Below are 20683 nucleotides of genomic sequence, written 5' to 3'. Positions count from 1 at the left end.
TGTGTATAATATAGGTGTATACTCAGTATCACACTCCTATGTCCGGTGATCGTTATTTACATATTTTTATATACAATGTTTCACTTTTCAGGCATTAAATAGCTTTCGGACCAATCCGATAACAGCGGTAGACTGACAGCCAATCATCTTTGATCAGGGGCGGGCAGTGGGCGGGGCTCGTGCTCTCCGTTCGGTTGAATGAGAGACTACAAAGCCCATATCGGTCGGTGCTGGATCCGGTGCCGCCGTCGCCGCAGTGAAGATCTGGATTTTGCTACTGAATCAAGAATTCTGCTCTGGAATCCGAACAAGATCCAAACAACTGGACCGTGTGCAATCTACAAGGTCAGGTGATCCCACCTTGGCTGTGAGCGATGTGAGGAATCTGGTGCGGATTGCAGCTGTGGGTGCGGATTGCAGCTGTGGGTGCGGATTGCAGCTGTGGGCGCAGAGAAGCCTTACGTGCTGGCTGACTGTATGAGCGGGGGAGCTGGAGACAGTGCATGGAGGAGGCTGGCTGCAGTGCCTGTAGAGGAGTCCATGCCTCCCTCCTGAAGCCTCTGCTGGGGGACGTGTCTTCCAGCCCCTCCTGCCCTCACACTGAGGCACCATCTGACTGACGATCTGCTAGGGATGTCTCCCATCATCTCCGCTGCACCCATCATCCTCTGTGGATTGGAGCTGATCTCGCCTCTGGGTTGCACTCAGCCCGATAAGTAAGGGTTAATGTATCGTCTTGTTGGGTTGCTCTGGGATCTGATGATGGATCTTCACAGATCTGAGGCTGGTTCCTGGGGATCTGGATGATACGTTGCTGGTGGATTATAATGGATCAATGTGATCGCTGAACCTTCTCCATATCGTTCTAATTGTGATTTGTGGATTCTGGTGACAATGGAAGGAAAGGGTCCGCTCCTCCCGGAGATCCTTCTGCAGCCGTGAGATTGGGGGCTCCTGTGGCTCCCCCTGAGCGGGTGGCTCACCAGTGGCATGTGACTCGTGGGCCCGAAATCAGGGGCCATGTCTAGGTCAAACAGTGTGAGCCCACCTGGATTTGGGGCAACAGTCGTACGTTCTGGGGCAGAGCACCGTTCAGCTTGGGGCGAAGCGGAGAACAGGGCCAATGGCTGCCCCTATTCTAGGAAGAAGACCTCCCGGATGATGGGACTGTGGAGGAGCGAGGAAGACTACGAGCCTCAGCCGGGTAAGAACACCCTATCGGACAATAAAGTTGGTTTCCGATCCCGGTCGGCCTGGCAGGAGCATGGAGAGGAGAGCAGGAACAACAACAAACCCCTCCAGAAGCCGCCCGCGGGGGAGGTGAGACCCAAATCAGTGGAGCTGGGGTTGGATGAGAAATCGGGGAAAGACCCCGAGGATGCCTCAGAGTTCCACTTTTCCATGGGGGTCTGTCTGACCAATATACTGCAGATTTTCAGCTCTAAGAAGTTCCAGTCGGATAAACTTGAGAAGCTTTACCAGCGCTACTTCTTCAGGTTGAACCAGAGCAGTCTGACCATGCTAATGTCTGTGCTGATCCTGCTGTGCCTGGTGCTGCTCACCTTCCACTGCCTCCACCAGCTCTACCAGGTGCCTTATGTGGTGGTCCTGTGCGTGGCCATGTTGATCATTATAGTGCTCATCGGTGTATGCAATCGAAACGACTTCCACCAGGACTACATGTGGCTGGCATGTTACACAGTCATCATCGTCATCTTCATGGTGCAGGTGGTCTGCGTCCTCCTGGTGAGACCCCGTAGCGCCTCTGATGGGATCTGGTGGACCGTGTTCTTCATCTACACCGTGTACACTCTGCTTCCAGTGCGTATGAGAGCGGCGGTCCTCAGCGGAATTGTCCTGTCCGCCACTCATCTCGCCATCTCCCTGAAAATCAATGCAAGCGATGAATTCCTGGTGAAGCAGGTGAGTACCTCCTCATCTCCATCCATCCCACAGTATAGGTACACGCCGACCTGAAGATCACATCTACACTGGGACTCTGCACGACCCAAACCTGTTACTGGCCTGTGACCTGCAGGAGAATTGCCAGATAAATCGCATTTCTAAACTAGTCGTGCGCTGGCAGGTCTCGGAGAAGTTGCAGAAACCATTTTGTTCACCTGACTAATCTGAGACTTGCTGTCACTGGGCCAGTTTAGTAGGGACACTGGTGGCACCACCCTTACAGTGATCTACCCCCCAGTAACTATCCATCTCTCAAAAATCACTGTCCAGCTGTTTTGGGGAAAGTGGGGGGATATTCCTCCTGGCGGCCATCATGGTGGTCACTCAACTAACCAAGAAACTGACCTAAGAAATAGGTCAGAGCAGTAGGTGGGGAGGTGGCTGACGGGGTTCGCTCACATTGTACATTTATTGTGAGATTCATTGTTTCCATTCATGCCACCGTGCTATATACCAGCTGCCCCTCCTGTATGTCCCCGTCACATGCGTGTTCATTCACAGTACCCACTAGTGGAGCTGATGGCAGCGGTGCCTCCAAACTGGACGTGTCCCGGTTCTGATTATACAGTGCGAGGAAACATTTTACTTCTTCCCTTATAAAGGCAGAAGACGATCTGTTATCTGAGCCGATCACTGTCAGGAGTGTCCGGAACATCCACCATAAAACGGCTGATGTTTGTGCAGAAAGACGCGTGTGTTCATATACTGTATGATAGATATACAACTTTATGCACAGAACGGAGCAGTTCTTAACCCCTTCACCCCCGGAGCTTTTTCCGTTTTTCCGTTTTCGTTTTTCGCTCCCCTCCTTCCCAGAGCCATAACTTTTTTATTTTTCTGTCAATTTGGCCATGTGAGGGCTCATTTTTTGCGGGACGAGTTGTACTTTTGAACGACATCATTGGTTTTACCATGTCGTGTACTAGAAAACGGGAAAAAAATTCCAAGTGCAGTGAAATTGCAAAAAAAGTGCAATCCCACACTTGTTTTTTGCTTGCCTATTTTGCTAGGTTCACTAAATGCTAAAACTGACCTGCCATTATGATTCTCCAGGTCAGTACGAGTTCATAGACACCAAACATGACTAGGTTCTTTTTTACCTAAGTGGTGAAAAAAAATTCCAAACTTTGCAAAAAAATAAATAAATAAAATTGCGCCATTTTCCGATACCCGTAGCGTCTCCATTTTTCGTGATCTGGGGTCGGGTGAGGGCTTATTTTTTGCGTGCCGAGCTGGCATTTTTAATGATAGCATTTCGGTGCAGATACGTTCTTTTGATCGCCCGTTATTGCATTTTAATGCAATGTCGTGGCGACCAAAAAAACGTAAATCTGGCGTTTCGATTTTTTTTTTCATTACGCCGTTTAGCGATCAGGTTAATGCTTTTTTTTTATTGATAGATCGGGCGATTCTGAACACGGCGATACCAAATATGTGTAGGTTGGGCTTTTTTTTTATTGATTTATTTTGATTGGGGCGAAAGGGGGGTGATTTAAACTTTTATATTTTTTTTATTTTTTTCACATTTTTTTTTACTTTTTTTTTTAACTTTTACCATGCTTCTATAGCCTCCATGGGAGGCTAGAAGCAGGCACAGCCCGATCGGCTCTGCTACATAACAGCGATCATCAGATCGCTGTTATGTAGCTAAAATGCAGGTGTGCTGTGAGCGCCGACCACAGGGGGGCGCTCACAGCCACCGGCTATCAGTAACCATAGAGGTCTCCAGGACCTCTATGGTTACCTTCCTGACTCATCGCCGACCCCCGATCATGTGACGGGGGTCGGCGATGCGCTCATATCCGGCCGCACGGCCGGATGCGGTAGTTAAATGCCGCTGTCTGAGTTTGACAGCGGCATTTAACTAGTTAATAGCGGCGGGTGATCGCGATTTCACCCGCCGCTATTGCGCGCACATGTCAGCTGTAAAAAACAGCTGACATGTCGCGACTTTGATGTGCGCTCACCGCCGGAGCGCACATCAAAGCGGGGGTCCCGACATGTGACGTACTATTACGTCACATGTCGGGAAGGGGTTAAAGGGCCACTGTCACCCCCCTCCAGCCGTTATAAACTAAAAGAGCCACCTTGTGCAGCAGTAATGCTGCATTCTAACAAGGTGGCTCTTTTAGTTTTAGGTTCAAGTATACCCCAAATAAAGCGTTTTTATACTTAGCCACAATTCCTGTCTCTAGCCAGGTTGGCGGGTCCTCACTCCCCAGCTTGACCAGCTCCTCTGCCGTCACTCCAATCTTCCTGCGCTTTCGGCGCCGCCCCCTCAGCGCTGTTCGTTTCAAAACCGGCGCCTGCGCTGTGTACTGGTGTCCTGCGCAGACGCAGTAAGCTCTGGCCGTCTGACGTCCCGGCCAGGCTTGCACACTGCGCCTGCACGGGCATTGCGGCCACCCACTTTTGGAATCCCCGCCCCGCACTATGTGTTGTGCATTATGCACAGTGCGGGGCTGGGATTCCAAAGGTGGGTGGCCGCAATGCCCGTGCAGGCGCAGTGTGCAAGCCTGGCCGGGACGTCAGACGGCCAGAGCTTACTGCGTCTGCGCAGGACACCAGTACACAGCGCAGGCGCCGGTTTTGAAACGAACAGCGCTGAGGGGGCGGCGCCGAAAGCGCAGGAAGATTGGAGTGACGGCAGAGGAGCTGGTCAAGCTGGGGAGTGAGGACCCGCCAACCTGGCTAGAGACAGGAATTGTGGCTAAGTATAAAAACGCTTTATTTGGGGTATACTTGAACCTAAAACTAAAAGAGCCACCTTGTTAGAATGCAGCATTACTGCTGCACAAGGTGGCTCTTTTAGTTTATAACGGCTGGAGGGGGTGACAGTGGCCCTTTAAAGGGCGGTCGATAGCTTTATAAGGTAAATGATTAAAAAAAAAAAAAAAGTTATGCACCTGTTGCATTCCCTGATACTTTGGTGGTCCTCTTTTCCATATCTTTGAATCTGTAGGAGGCGCTGACTGCGCCAGCCCTGATGCTGTGGTAGTCCTCTCTGCCGCAGCCTCAAATCCTCAGGTGGCAACTGGGCCGGACTGGCCATCTGGCAAATGCCAGAAGGGCCTGTCTGGTCATGGGCCGCTTTGTCTGCTACATTGTTCAAAGAATCTGTGTTCTCAAGACCCCCATACTGTTAAGAGTTGACTTGTGACGGCGCACAAAGTCACTGACTCTGTCACTTATCCCAGCAGCCTCGGGTAGCATTAGAAATATTGGTCTTGTAGTAAATCTTCCTTTCCACCATCCAGGGTAATATTAGTAATATATTCCATCTGGTTCTTGGGGACAGGGACAACATGGGCCTGTGTGATGTCAAATGCCAGGACTGAATTTCAGCCACAGTCCGTACCTGGGTGGCAACCACAGCTTCAGCCCTGATAATGTGGCGGTCATCTCTGCCACAGCCTTGAATCCTCAGGTTGCCCCCAATGCCCCAGCCCTGATGCTCTGGTGGTTCTCTCTCCCTCAACTTAACATCCTCCGGTGTCTCCATTCGCTCCAGCCCTGATACCTTGATAGTTCTCTCTGCTTCAGTCTGGAACCTTCAGGTGGCCCCCACTGCTTAAGTCACAATTTTCTGGTGTTCCTCGTCATTGTTTACCTGCCAGGCAGTGATGACTTGCCGCACATGCCACAATCACAGCTGAAGTCCTGACAGTCCTCTATGATGGGTAAAAAAGTCCAGGACTTAGGACTGATAAGTGTAACGTACACTGATACTGAACTGGCAGCACGGTGGCTCAGTGGTTAGCACTGCAGCCTTGCAGTGCTGGGTTGTAGAAGGATCATCTTTATCCTCATTTGCACAAGGAAAGACTAGAAGCAATGGGAGGAGACACAGATTAGATATTAGAAAAAACTTTTTTACAGTGAGGATGATCAATGAGTGGAACAGGAGGCCACGAGAGGTGGTGAGTTCTCCTTCAATGGAAGTTTTCAAACAGAGGCTGGACAGACATCTGTCTGGGATGATTTAGTGAATCCTGCATTGAGCAGGGGGGTTGGACCAGATGACCCAGGAGGTCCCTTCCAACTCTACTAATCTATGATTCTATGGTTCAAATCCCACCAAGGACAACATCTGCAAGGAGTTTGTATGTTCTCTCCGTGTTTGCGTGGGTTTCCTCCGGGTTCTCCGTTTTCCTCCCATATTCCAAAGACATACTGATAGGGATCGAAGATTGTGAGCCCCATCGGGGACAGCGATGATAATGTGTGCAAACTGTAAAGCGCTGCGGAATAGGTTAGCGCTATATAAAAAAATAAAATAAACAATGTAACAAATCCTCATCTGGGGGAGCAGGAATTATTATTATTGTGCGCTCTGTCCTCTGCAGTTGAGAGTAAGTTGGTGATTAATATTGATATCAAATCTGTGCAGAACAGCTGATTACACTGAAGTCTTCAACTGCTGGAGTCCTCACTGTATGGGGCCCAAAAACGGACTTCCTAAAAGGTTGCAGCTGTGCTGTATTATGTAAATTAGGTAAATGTATGGTATCACAGGGGCACTGTATATTGGTGCTGTATGACAAATACATAGTGGTTACTCTATGGGCAGTGTATGTGGTTATTACATGGGTTCTGTGAAGCGGTGTTTCGAGGCTATTTGGTGGGTATTACATGGGCACTGTATATCAGTATTACTTTAGCACAATTTGTAGGCTATTACATTTTTTTGTAGCAGTGTCAATGAGGAACATTTGACAGGTATTACATTGGTTCTGTGTAGCGGTGTCACGTGGGGACCATTTAGCGGGTATTACATTGGTTCTGTACAGCAGTGTCACGTGGGGACCATTTAGCGGGTATTACAGGGGTTCTGTGTAGCGGTGTCACGTGGGGACCATTTGGCGGGTATTACAGGGGTTCTGTGTAGCGGTGTCACGTGGGGACCATTTGGCGGGTATTACAGGGGTTCTGTGTAGCGGTGTCACGTGGGGACCATTTGGCGAGTATTACAGGGGTTCTGTGTAGCGGTGTCACGTGGGGACCATTTGGCGGGTATTACAGGGGTTCTGTGTAGCGGTCTCACGTGGGGACCATTTGGCGGGTATTACAGGGGTTCTGTGTAGCGGTGTCACGTGGGGACCATTTGGCGGGTATTACAGGGGTTCTGTGTAGCGGTCTCACGTGGGGACCATTTGGCGGGTATTACATTGGTTCTGTATAGCAGTGTCACGTGGGGACCATTTAGCGGGTATTACAGGGGTTCTGTGTAGCGGTGTCATGTGGGGACCATTTGGCGGGTATTACAGGGGTTCTGTGTAGCGGTGTCACGTGGGGACCATTTGGCGGGTATTACAGGGGTTCTGTGTAGCGGTATCACGTGGGGACCATTTGGCGGGTATTACAGGGGTTCTGTGTAGCGGTATCACGTGGGGACCATTTGGCGGGTATTACAGGGGTTCTGTGTAGCGGTGTCACGTGGGGACCATTTGGCGGGTATTACAGGGGTTCTGTGTAGCGGTCTCACGTGGGGACCATTTGGCGGGTATTACAGGGGTTCTGTGTAGCGGTGTCACGTGGGGACCATTTGGCGAGTATTACAGGGGTTCTGTGTAGCGGTGTCACGTGGGGACCAATGGTGGGTATTACAGGGGTTCTGTGTAGCGGTCTCACGTGGGGACCATTTGGCGGGTATTACAGGGGTTCTGTGTAGCGGTGTCACGTGGGGACCATTTGGCGGGTATTACAGGGGTTCTGTGTAGCGGTCTCACGTGGGGACCATTTGGCGGGTATTACATTGGTTCTGTATAGCAGTGTCACGTGGGGACCATTTAGCGGGTATTACAGGGGTTCTGTGTAGCGGTGTCACGTGGGGACCATTTGGCGGGTATTACAGGGGTTCTGTGTAGCGGTGTCACGTGGGGACCATTTGGCGGGTATTACAGGGGTTCTGTGTAGCGGTATCACGTGGGGACCATTTGGCGGGTATTACAGGGGTTCTGTGTAGCGGTATCACGTGGGGACCATTTGGCGGGTATTACAGGGGTTCTGTGTAGCGGTGTCACGTGGGGACCATTTGGCGGGTATTACAGGGGTTCTGTGTAGCGGTCTCACGTGGGGACCATTTGGCGGGTATTACAGGGGTTCTGTGTAGCGGTGTCACGTGGGGACCATTTGGCGAGTATTACAGGGGTTCTGTGTAGCGGTGTCACGTGGGGACCAATGGTGGGTATTACAGGGGTTCTGTGTAGCGGTGTCACGTGGGGACCATTTGGCGGGTATTACAGGGGTTCTGTGTAGCGGTGTCACGTGGGGACCAATGGTGGGTATTACAGGGGTTCTGTGTAGCGGTGTCACGTGGGGACCATTTGGCGGGTATTACAGGGGTTCTGTGTAGCGGTGTCACGTGGGGACCATTTGGCGGGTATTACAGGGGTTCTGTGTAGCGGTCTCACGTGGGGACCATTTGGCGGGTATTACAGGGGTTCTGTGTAGCGGTGTCACGTGGGGACCATTTGGCGGGTATTACAGGGGTTCTGTGTAGCGGTCTCACGTGGGGACCATTTGGCGGGTATTACAGGGGTTCTGTGTAGCGGTGTCACGTGGGGACCATTTGGCGGGTATTACAGGGGTTCTGTGTAGCGGTGTCACGTGGGGACCATTTGGCGGGTATTACAGGGGTTCTGTGTAGCGGTCTCACGTGGGGACCATTTGGCGGGTATTACAGGGGTTCTGTGTAGCGGTGTCACGTGGGGACCATTTGGCGGGTATTATGTGTTTACTTTTTAGCGGTGTTATATAAATATTCTGTGATACTAATATCTAGGAAGTATTAGGGCAACAGTCTACATTTCCCACTGGCCACAACACCCCCTACTGCATGTTTGACCTGGTTTCTACATCTGTCCAGATCTCTAAACTTGGAATGACTATGGGTTGGGGGAGAGCAGGACTATAACCTAATAGATGCTGTAGGAGCTTGGGCGCTGTGGCTGGCACCATGCTGAAGCTTCTGTGGGTCCTACACCCCTGATAAGCAGCAGGATGGGGATACACAATGGCTTCAATCTATACTCTGACCATCCACATTGGATTTTTACACAGGTGCTGGACTCTGACTACCTCCGTGGCCCCCAGAGTGCTGGACGATTGCTCATCCATCCTCTGCGTTTTCTGCACCGTGAGCCATCACCGGTACGGCATTGGGCATCATCGTTCAGTCAGGCTCACAAACTGATATAGAGCCCATCCATTGCCACTCGGCGTGGATTAGCCCCTCCATGTGTCATGCTGAGTATCAGGAGGGACCGTGCACCTTTTGTATTCAGTGACTTGAAGTGCGCTGCGTCCCCTGCTCCGGTCGCACGCGTCTCCGTTCAGTCCCATATACTGGTATTTATAGACGCAGGGGGTGGAGCGCATTTCCCACCCTCCACATTCTTTTATGGTGATACAGATGTAACCAGAATTTCTCCCATACATCTTGATTTCCAAGTTCTCATCCTCAGGATTGTTGTACTTAAAGGGGAACTTCACACATTAGTGGAATTATGTGTTTGTGTTGTGACAAGAGAAATTATGCACAAAGATAAAAGCAATGAAATGTCACAATCTATATAATCATCTAAGGGGCACTTCCGTCTGTTTGTCTGTCTGTCTGTTTGTCTGTCTGTCACGGAAAGATATAATGTTAAAAATAATAATAAAAAAAAAAAATGGTGCTATTCTCACCTTCCGCCGTCCACCGATGCGCGCAAGCGGCGAGGCTGCCGCCAACTTCCGTTCCAAGTGATGCATTGCAAAATTACCCAGATTACTTTGCGGTCTCTTCGCGAAGCTGGCGGCAGCCGCACGAATCGGGACAACTTCGGTGGACGCCGGAGGGTGAGTATATAACTATTTTTTATTTTATTTCTTTCTTTTTTTTAACAGAGATATGGTGCCCACACTGCAGTATACTACGTGGGCTGTGTTATATACTATGTGGCTGCTATATACTACGTGGCTGTGCTATATACTATGTGGCTGCTACATACTACGTGGCTGTGCTATATCCTGCACCCCCGACATCCAGCGCCCCGAACCCCCGACATCCTGCGACCAATCAGCGACAGACACAGTCCAGCCGCGAATTGACGAGGGATTTAAACCACGCTTCGCTGATTGGTTGCTCCCGGCCGCAACCAATCAGCAACATTGGCACGGGATTTAAACACCGCTTCAGTGATTGGTCGCGCATGGCCGGCCGCGACAAATCAGCGGTATTTAAAGACTGCCTCGGTCATTGGTCGTGCCCGGTCGGTTGCGACCAATCCGCGACAGGAGCAGTCCGGCCGCGATTTGGCGCCGGATTTGAACCACGCTTCGCTGATCGGCCAGCCGGGCGCGATTAATCAGCGATATTGGCGTGGAATTTAACCCCCACTCACAGCGCGACGCACATACATTTGTATTCAAGAATAGCCGATGCGTTAGATTCGGGCCACCATCTAGTGAAGAAATAAACTCCATGAGGATACAATATAGGGATGATGCAAACAGTGATGTCAGAGCATAGGGATGATGCACATGGCAACATAACAGCATAGGGGTGATGCGCACAGTAACGTAAGAGCATAGGGATGATGCGCACGGTGACATCAGAGCATAGGGATGATGCGCACGGAGATGTCAGAGCATAGGGATGATGCACATGGCAACATAACAGCATAGGGGTGATGCGCACAGTAACTTAAGAGCATAGGGATGATGCGCACGGAGACGTCAGAGCATAGGGATGATGCGCACGGAGACGTCAGAGCATAGGGATGATGCGCACTGAGACGTCAGCATAGGGATGATGCGCACGGAGATCTCAGAGCATAGGGATGATGCGCACGGAGACGTCAGAGCATAGGGATGATGCGCACTGAGACGTCAGCATAGGGATGATGCGCACGGAGATCTCAGAGCATAGGGATGATGCGCACGGAGACGTCAGAGCATAGGGATGATGCGCACGGAGATGTCAGAGCATAGGGATGATGCGCACGGAGATGTCAGAGCATAGGGATGATGCGCACGGAGACGTCAGAGCATAGGGATGATGCGCACGGAGACGTCAGCATAGGGATGATGCGCACGGAGACGTCAGAGCATAGGGATGATGCGCACGGAGACGTCAGAGCATAGGGATGATGCGCACTGAGACGTCAGCATAGGGATGATGCGCACGGAGATCTCAGAGCATAGGGATGATGCGCACGGAGACGTCAGAGCATAGGGATGATGCGCACGGAGATGTCAGAGCATAGGGATGATGCGCACGGAGATGTCAGAGCATAGGGATGATGCGCACGGAGACGTCAGAGCATAGGGATGATGCGCACGGAGACGTCAGCATAGGGATGATGCGCACGGAGACGTCAGAGCATAGGGATGATGCGCACGGAGATGTCAGAGCATAGGGATGATGCGCACAGAGACGTCAGAGCATAGGGATGATGCGCACGGAGACGTCAGAGCATAGGGATGATGCGCACGGAGACGTCAGAGCATAGGGATGATGCGCACGGAGACGTCAGAGCATAGGGATGATGCGCACGGAGACGTCAGAGCATAGGGATGATGCGCACGGAGACGTCAGGGCATAGGGATGATGCGCACGGAGACGTCAGCATAGGGATGATGCGCACGGAGACGTCAGGGCATAGGGATGATGCGCACGGAGACGTCAGCATAGGGATGATGCGCACGGAGATGTCAGCATAGGGATGATGCGCACGGAGATGTCAGAGCATAGGGATGATGCACACGGAGACGTCAGAGCATAGGGATGATGCGCACGGAGATGTCAGAGCATAGGGATGATGCGCACTGAGACGTCAGCATAGGGATGATGCGCACGGAGACGTCAGCATAGGGATGATGCGCACGGAGATGTCAGCATAGGGATAATGCGCACGGTGACAGAGCATAGGGATGATGCGCACGGAGACGTCAGAGCATAGGGATGAGGTGCACGGAGATGTCAGAGCATAGGGATGAGGTGCACGGAGATGTCAGAGCATAGGGATGATGCGCACGGAGACCTCAGAGCATAGGGATGATGCGCACTATGATGTCAGAGCATAGGGATGATGCGCACTATGATGTCAGAGCATAGGGATGATGCGCACGGAGACCTCAGAGCATAGGGATGATGCGCACGGAGACCTCAGAGCATAGGGATGATGCGCACTATGATGTCAGAGCATAGGGATGATGCGCACTGTGATGTCAGAGCATAGGGATGATGCGCACTGTGATGTCAGAGCATAGGGATGATGCGCACGGAGACCTCAGAGCATAGGGATGATGCGCACGGAGACCTCAGAGCATAGGGATGATGCGCACGGAGACCTCAGAGCATAGGGATGATGCGCACTATGATGTCAGAGCATAGGGATGATGCGCATAGTGACTTGACAGAATTGGGATGATGCACATGGCGGCATCACATTAGTGAAGATAAAGATAAGGAGTTATACAAACCATGATGTTGTAGCACAGGATAATACATTAAATAATATCACAGTGCAAAAAGAATGCAGACAATGATGTCACAGGAAAGTCATCGTGATATCATAGCTCAAGAGTAACACACACATAATGGTCTCAATGCACAGAGTAACATCAGAGCACAGGTCATATGATGTCACAGTGCAGAGATCATGTGATGTCACACATCGGTATAACGCACACCTGATGTCACACGTAGGTGTAACGCACATCTGATGTCACACATAGGTATAACGCACACCTGATGTCACACGTAGGTATAACGCACACCTGATGTCACACGTAGGTGTAACGCACATCTGATGTCACACATAGGTATAACGCACACCTGATGTCACACGTAGGTATAACGCACACCTGATGTCACACGTAGGTATAACGCACACCTGATGTCACACGTAGGTATAACGCACACCTGATGTCACACGTAGGTGTAACGCACACCTGATGTCACACGTAGGTATAACGCACATCTGATATCACACGTAGGTATAACGCACACCTGATGTCACACGTAGGTATAACGCACACCTGATGTCACACGTAGGTGTAACGCACACCTGATGTCACACGTAGGTATAACGCACACCTGATGTCACACGTAGGTATAACGCACACCTGATGTCACACGTAGGTATAACGCACACCTGATGTCACACGTAGGTGTAACGCACACCTGATGTCACACGTAGGTGTAACGCACACCTGATGTCACACGTAGGTATAACGCACACCTGATGTCACACGTAGGTATAACGCACACCTGATGTCACACCTAGGTATAACGCACACCTGATGTCACACGTAGGTATAATGCACACCTGATGTCACACGTAGGTATAACGCACACCTGATGTCACACGTAGGTATAACGCACACCTGATGTCACACGTAGGTATAATGCACACCTGATGTCACACGTAGGTATAACGCACACCTGATTTCACACGCAGGTATAACGCACACCTGATGTCACACGTAGGTATAATGCACACCTGATGTCACACGTAGTATAACGCACACCTGATGTCACACGTAGGTATAACGCACATCTGATGTCACACGTAGGTATAACGCACACCTGATGTCACACGTAGGTATAACGCACACCTGATGTCACACGTAGGTGTAACGCACACCTGATGTCACACGTAGGTGTAACGCACACCTGATGTCACACGTAGGTATAACGCACACCTGATGTCACACGTAGGTATAACGCACACCTGATGTCACACGTAGGTATAACGCACACCTGATGTCACACGTAGGTATAATGCACACCTGATGTCACACGTAGGTATAACGCACACCTGATTTCACACGCAGGTATAACGCACACCTGATGTCACACGTAGGTATAACGCACACCTGATGTCACACGTAGGTATAACGCACACCTGATGTCACTCGTAGGTATAATGCACACCTGATGTCACACGTAGGTATAACGCACACCTGATTTCACACGCAGGTATAACGCACACCTGATGTCACACGTAGGTATAACGCACACCTGATGTCACACGTAGGTATAATGCACACCTGATGTCACACGTAGTATAACGCACACCTGATGTCACACGTAGGTATAATGCACACCTGATGTCACACGTAGGTATAACGCACACCTGATGTCACTCGTAGGTATAACGCACACCTGATGTCACACCTAGGTATAACGCACACCTGATGTCACACCTAGGTATAACGCACACCTGATGTCACACGTAGGTATAACGCACACCTGATGTCACACGTAGGTATAACGCACACCTGATGTCACACGTAGGTATAACGCACACCTGATGTCACACGTAGGTATAACGCACACCTGATTTCACACGCAGGTATAACGCACACCTGATGTCACACGTAGGTATAATGCACACCTGATGTCACACCTAGGTATAATGCACACCTGATGTCACACCTAGGTATAAAGCACACCTGATGTCACACCTAGGTATAATGCACACCTGATGTCACACGTAGGTATAATGCACACCTGATGTCACACCTAGGTATAATGCACACCTGATGTCACACGTAGGTATAACGCACACCTGATGTCACACGTAGGTATAATGCACACCTGATGTCACACCTAGGTATAAAGCACACCTGATGTCACACCTAGGTATAATGCACACCTGATGTCACACGTAGGTATAACGCACACCTGATGTCACACGTAGGTATAACGCACACCTGATGTCACACGTAGGTATAACGCACACCTGATGTCACACGTAGGTATAAAGCACACCTGATGTCACACGTAAGTATAATGCACACCTGATGTCACACGTAGGTATAATGCACACCTGATGTCACACGTAGGTATAATGCACACCTGATGTCACACGTAGGTATAACGCACACCTGATGTCACACGTAGGTATAACGCACACCTGATGTCACACGTAGGTATAATGCACACCTGATGTCACACGTAGGTATAATGCACACCTGATGTCACACGTAGGTATAATGCACACCTGATGTCACACTGTGCAGTGATGCAGCAGTAGACATGTAATGTTCCCGGCCGGGTAACCATGGGGCAGCCGTGCTCCGTGTGTCCCTTCGCTGTCCTCTGTGACTGCGCCTTCTCTGTGTAGTTTGAGTCCCGCAGGGGCTGCTGTTCTTTCTGCCCTGGTAGTTACCCCCCCGGGAAGGGATTGTGTGCACCAGGTTTGGGCCCTTTTTTGATGACATGAATTCGTAGTGATGGACACATATGGTGACGTCCGGCCGCCGCAGCCGAGCAGGTGCGCAGAGGCGACGTCTCCTCATGGCGGCTGCGTTGTGTGTAAACAGGCGCACACACACGTGATTCTGTTGTTTTTCCGGCCCCTCTTCGTAGTTAGCAGCACTGCGCCCTCATCACATTTCGTGTTGCTGTTGCCATGGCAATCTGCGTTCGCTTGGCGTGCGTCCCGTGGCAGCCCATTCGCTTTGTTGTGATTTCCTCCTTTCTGATTTAACCCTTTCTGAGCTGAAATGGATCATAATAACCTATATTGTGTCAATCCCTGTAATCTAGTATCTGATAATTCGGAAAGTCTGATAATCCGGCTGAGTGCGGAAATACAGCATGGAACCAAAGCCTGTTCTCCTGTCCAGGGTATTTACTAACGATGTAGTTTTATAAAAGCATCAGTAACAGATGGTCTCCTGCTTGCTGATGGTTTCCAGTCAGCTGCTACTTAGTGGGGTAGGCTCTGCCCATTGACTATAGTGAAGCAGCAGGTAGAGCGGCTCCTCGGGATGATTTCGGAGGGGGATTCCTCTAGTGTAATGTTTGTGCCACTTTGCCTTGGCACTGTGGATGCCCCTGGCAGATGTTAGGTTAAGTTGTGTGGTCACTTCAGTGTGTGAGTGCCTGGGTGTCGGAGCCAGCGCCTATCACACACCATCTGCTCTGGCTCTGCACACACACTTGGCTCTGTTCTGTATTCCTCTGTGATTAATAATAGCTATCTGATTATTTGTTGTTGCAGCTGGATGCTCTGTATACGTGAGGTCAGCGCTCCGTCTATACACTGATACATTGTTACCCCGACACAATGGGACGTACGCCGACATGGCACAAGCAACACTCAGGGTATGGTACTGCCAATCAGGGACTCCTGCACTGCCAACCTCCAGGGCTTTGTTGTAAAGGCGACCAAAGCAAATGTAGAATAAATCTGTATCCAGCATGTATACATTACATTACTGATCAGGAGTTAACAAACGGTATTATACTCCAGAGCTGCACTCACTATTCTGCTGGTGCAGTCACTGTGTACATACATTACATTACTGATCCTGAGTTACATCCTGTATTATACTCCAGAGCCGCACTCACTATTCTGCTGCTGCAGTCACTGTGTACATACATTACATTACTGATCCCGAGTTACATCCTGTATTATACCCCAGAGCTGCACTCACTATTCTGCTGGTGCAGTCACTGTGTACATACATTACATTACTGATCCTGAGTTACATCCTGTATTATACCCCAGAGCTGCACTCACTATTCTGCTGGTGCAGTCACTGTGTACATACATTACATTACTGATCCTGAGTTACATCCTGTATTATACTCCAGAGCTGCACTCACTATTCTGCTGGTGCAGTCACTGTGTACATACATTACATTACTGATCCTGAGTTACATCCTGTATTATACTCCGGAGCTGCACTCACTATTCTGCTGGTGCAGTCACTGTGTACATACATTACATTACTGATGCTGAGTTACATCCTGTATCTCTTTTTTATTATAAAAGTACAAAACAAAACTTACAGGCAAAGCTTACAGACAAACTCAATAACAAAACAAATTATTCACAGTCCCCAAAAGTCCAATGTCCAGCATATTTATACAAACAAAATGTTCCTCCATTTCATTAATGCCCCCCAGCAAGGGAAGAGACCTCAACCTATATCCTTTTTTCTCTACCCTTGTACCTTCTTCCCTCATACACACATACCCATGCATTCATCCCTAGAAAAATAAACAAGAGTCGGCCAACTGCCCTAAAGAAAGCAAATAGGCCACCTGGCCAAAACTTAATCATATATTTTATATATATTTTGTTTTTTTCCCCCTAAACTAAACCACCACCATTCCCCCAAAGGTCCCACGAAAGTTTGTGGCCTATCACACAAGGTCCCACGAGAGTTTGTGGCCTATCACACCAGGTCCCACGAGAGTTTGTGGCCTATCACACAAGGTCCCACGAAAGTTTGTGGCCTTCACTATACAACAAGGTCCACAGAAGTTTATGGCCCTTTTTTCCTCTTCTTGGCATCCCGCCGGACGTCCATTCTCCAAAACCCATCCCCCCACCCCCCAAGAAACCCCCCACCCCACCTAAACTAAATCCCCCCTACACGCATCATAGTACACATGTAACATATATACAACCTTATAATAACATATAATCAATAATAACATAATAACCAATACACACCTTAACCATGACCAAAGAACAGGCCCAAGTTCAATGCTTGCAAGCCCTATACCCGGGTTACCAATTACAAAACAAAAATCTATAACTGAGGGTTACAGCCCACCACCAGGAACTGGAGACCATAGAGGCTCTCACCCTAATCTACCGCACATCACCCTGACCCTCCCTAACAACACAAAAGAGAAAATCCTGTCCCTATAGCCCTACCAATCTCTCCCTACCTGCCCCTACCTGTCCCTCACTGACCCTCACTACCAACCTAATACTAACTACCTGTCCCTAAAGACTGTCCCTATCTGTCCCTCCCTGTCCCTACACATCTATCTGACCCTACAAAATAAAGATAAAAAGATAGAAAAGACTAACTCAACCCTATCACAGGCACACAGAACCTAACTCTCCCTAGGGCACATTAAAGGAGAAACCCCTCCAAAGAAGAGAGGCCCTCCCTGCACCCAGCCTCTCAAACTCCAGCAAGCGCACTTTTGCCAGGTCACCCAGGATGTTCCTAATCACCTCTTCCCTGGGGAGGACTTTCCGCTGAGTAGACACTAGACACCGTGCATTCCACGTGTGGAACCTAGTTACTAAACTAACTAAGAAAACAGTGCCCCGATCTCGGCCACCAAGGGACCTGAATGCCCCATAGGCCCACTCCGCATAGGAAAGGCCTGCCAGCCTAGGCCAGCCAATGGAAGCACCCACCCTGCTGTAGACCTCTGTATTAAAGGGACACCGAAGCAGGAAATGCTCCATGCTTTCAAGCATACCGCCACACTCTTCGCGGGGACAATCCCGGTCATCAGAGCATCTGCACTTCAGGTTGTCCCTCACATACAGCTTCCCATGGAAGCAGCGCCAAGCCAAGTCCCAAAACTTCAAGGGGATCCGCTTAGAGTTCAATAACCCGAGCCCCACCTCCAGATCCCAGCTTGGGCAATCCCTGAGCGCCAGGGGCTTCTGAAAGTGGGTCAACAGGACCCTATTGTCAAGTAACCTTCTCAACATGGTCCTGATCTCCCACACTCCCAGACCCCACCGACGGATCACCTTCAGAACCGGGGTAGCATAAGCCGGAAGATGCCCATGAGGTGTTCGAAGGTCCTTTACCTGCCCTCCTGTCTCCCATTCCTGGAAGAAAGGCCGAAACCACCCCCTACAGGAGAATACCCACAGAGGAGCCCTCTCTGACCAGAGGTTGGCGATGTTTGCCTTAAGAAAGGTGTTTACTAGAAACACCACTGGGTTGACCATACCCAACCCTCCTAGTCTCCTCGTGCGGTACGTGACCTCCCTCTTGATTAGGTTCAGCCCATTTCCCCATAACAATTGGAAAAACAGGCTGTAGACCCGTGTCCAAAGAGGCTCTGGCAAGATGCAGACGCTGCCCAAATATATTAGCAAAGGAAGCAAATAGCCCTTGGCAAGACTAACCCTTTCCCTTAGGGTCAATGACCAACCCTTCCACTGATCCACCTTCTGGGCGGCAATCTTAAGTCTGCCCTCCCAGTTTTGCTGGGGATAGTCCCCCGGGCCGAAACTGATGCCTAATATTTTTGCTGTGGCCTGAGGCCCTGGAAGGGTGTCCGGGAGATCAAAACTTGGATCTCCCCCTCCCAGCCAGAGACTCTCACACTTGTCCCGGTTGATCATGGAACCGGATGCCACCGAGTAGCGTTCAACCTCAGATATCATCCAATCTGCCTCCTCTCTCGAGGATACAAAAAGGGAAACATCATCAGCGTACGCCACTACCCTCAAGGCGGCCTCTGGCTCCGCCTGGTCCATCCTGACTCCCACCAACGGTCCACGCTCCACCCTCCTTAAAAGGGGGTCGATCGCAAACACGTATAACAGCGGGCTCAGAGGACAGCCCTGGCGGACACCAGACCTCACCTCAAAAGGGTGTCCGACCCAACCGTTCACGAGCGGAAAAGTCTCTGCCCCATTGTATAAAACTCTCAACCAATCAACAAACCTCCCAGGCAGACCATACCTCAGAAGGACGGACCAGAGGTACTCATGGTTAACCCGGTCAAAGGCCTTCGCCTGGTCTAAGGACAGCAAGTACCCCTTCCAGTGACCTGCCCTGCCCTGCTCCACTGCCTCCCGGACACCGAGCACAGCACTAAATGTACTGCGGCCTGGAACAGAGCAGTGCTGGGCCCCCGAAAGGAGCCGGGGCGCAAACTGCACCAACCGATTAAAAAGCACCTTTGCCAGAACCTTTCGGTCCGTATTGAGAAGCGCTATGGGACGCCAATTCTCAATACGGGACGAGTCTTTACCCTTTGACAGGATAATCAGGGCTGACTTCCTCATTGAACTGGGTAGAATGTCCGAGGAGAGGCACTCATTAAAAACCTCAGTCAAGAGGGGGACCAAAGAGTCCCTAAAAGTCTTGTAGAACTCGGATGTTAAGCCATCCGGACCGGGCGACTTTTTGGGCCGGAGCCCATCAATCGCCCGTCTCACTTCCTCTTCCCTGATTGCTTCTGCCAAAACATGAAGAGAGGGGTCATCCCCTGGCTCAGGGATGGTTTCAGTCAGGAAAGCCGACATCTCATCCCGATCAGGATCCCTCCTCCCCAAGAGGTGCAAGTAGAAGGATCTGACCACCTCCAGGATCCCTGATTTGGATCTGTTCAGGGACCCCGTACTGTCAATCAGTCCTCTCACCATCTTACAATTCACTGACAACCTGCAGTTTCTGTAAGGGTCGGGCGAGCGGTACCTCCCGAAATCCCTCTCAAAAACCAAGGATGTGTGCCTATCATACTGGCACCCCTTGAGCAAGGTCTTCACCCTGGAGATTTCCTCTCGGTCCCCTCCAGTCGAGACGAGCTGCTCGAGTTTCCTCCCCAGCTCCTGATACAGGCGGTACCTGTTCAGGCCTCTGAGGCTCGAGAGCTGACGGAAGAACCCCGCGACCCTTCTTTTGAAGATCTCCCACCACTCAGACTTACTGCTACAAAGACCCAAGAGAGGTACCTGGCTCTGAAGAAATTCCTCAAAGGACTGTCTTACTTCCGCCTCTTCCAGAAGGGACGAATTCAGCTTCCATAGGCCTCTCCCCATCCGGGGGGTCTCTGTAACATTCAAAGCAAAGAAAATGAAACAGTGATCGGAGAACTCCACCTCAACAGCGGACACTGCAGAAGAGACGGCTTCCTCCTTTAAAAAAAAACCTATCTATCCTAGACCTACTGCTTCCCCTAAAAAAGGTGAAACCCCCGTGACCTGGGGTGTGT

At 50.4% G+C, this 20683-nt stretch overlaps 1 protein-coding gene across 2 annotated transcripts in view; it reads left to right on the top strand.

Annotated features, from left to right (window-relative positions):
* Positions 1 to 212: 212 nt before the first annotated feature.
* ADCY5 (adenylate cyclase 5) overlaps positions 213 to 20683 on the top strand; it is a 157826-nt gene continuing 137355 nt past the window's right edge. For both annotated transcript variants that reach the window (XR_013217884.1, XM_077273313.1), the window contains exon 1: positions 213 to 1923. Coding sequence is in view for 1 of the 2 variants with exons in the window: in XM_077273313.1 (XP_077129428.1) it covers positions 1021 to 1923 (903 nt within the window). In the remaining variant the exon portion in view is untranslated. The remainder of the gene's footprint in view (positions 1924 to 20683) is intronic.

The sequence above is a fragment of the Ranitomeya variabilis genome, chromosome 7, assembly GCF_051348905.1.
Source record: "Ranitomeya variabilis isolate aRanVar5 chromosome 7, aRanVar5.hap1, whole genome shotgun sequence".
NCBI lineage: Eukaryota > Metazoa > Chordata > Amphibia > Anura > Dendrobatidae > Ranitomeya > Ranitomeya variabilis.
The sequence above is the reverse complement of the archived record's forward strand: the minus strand, read 5'-3'. Positions and strand labels throughout refer to the sequence as shown.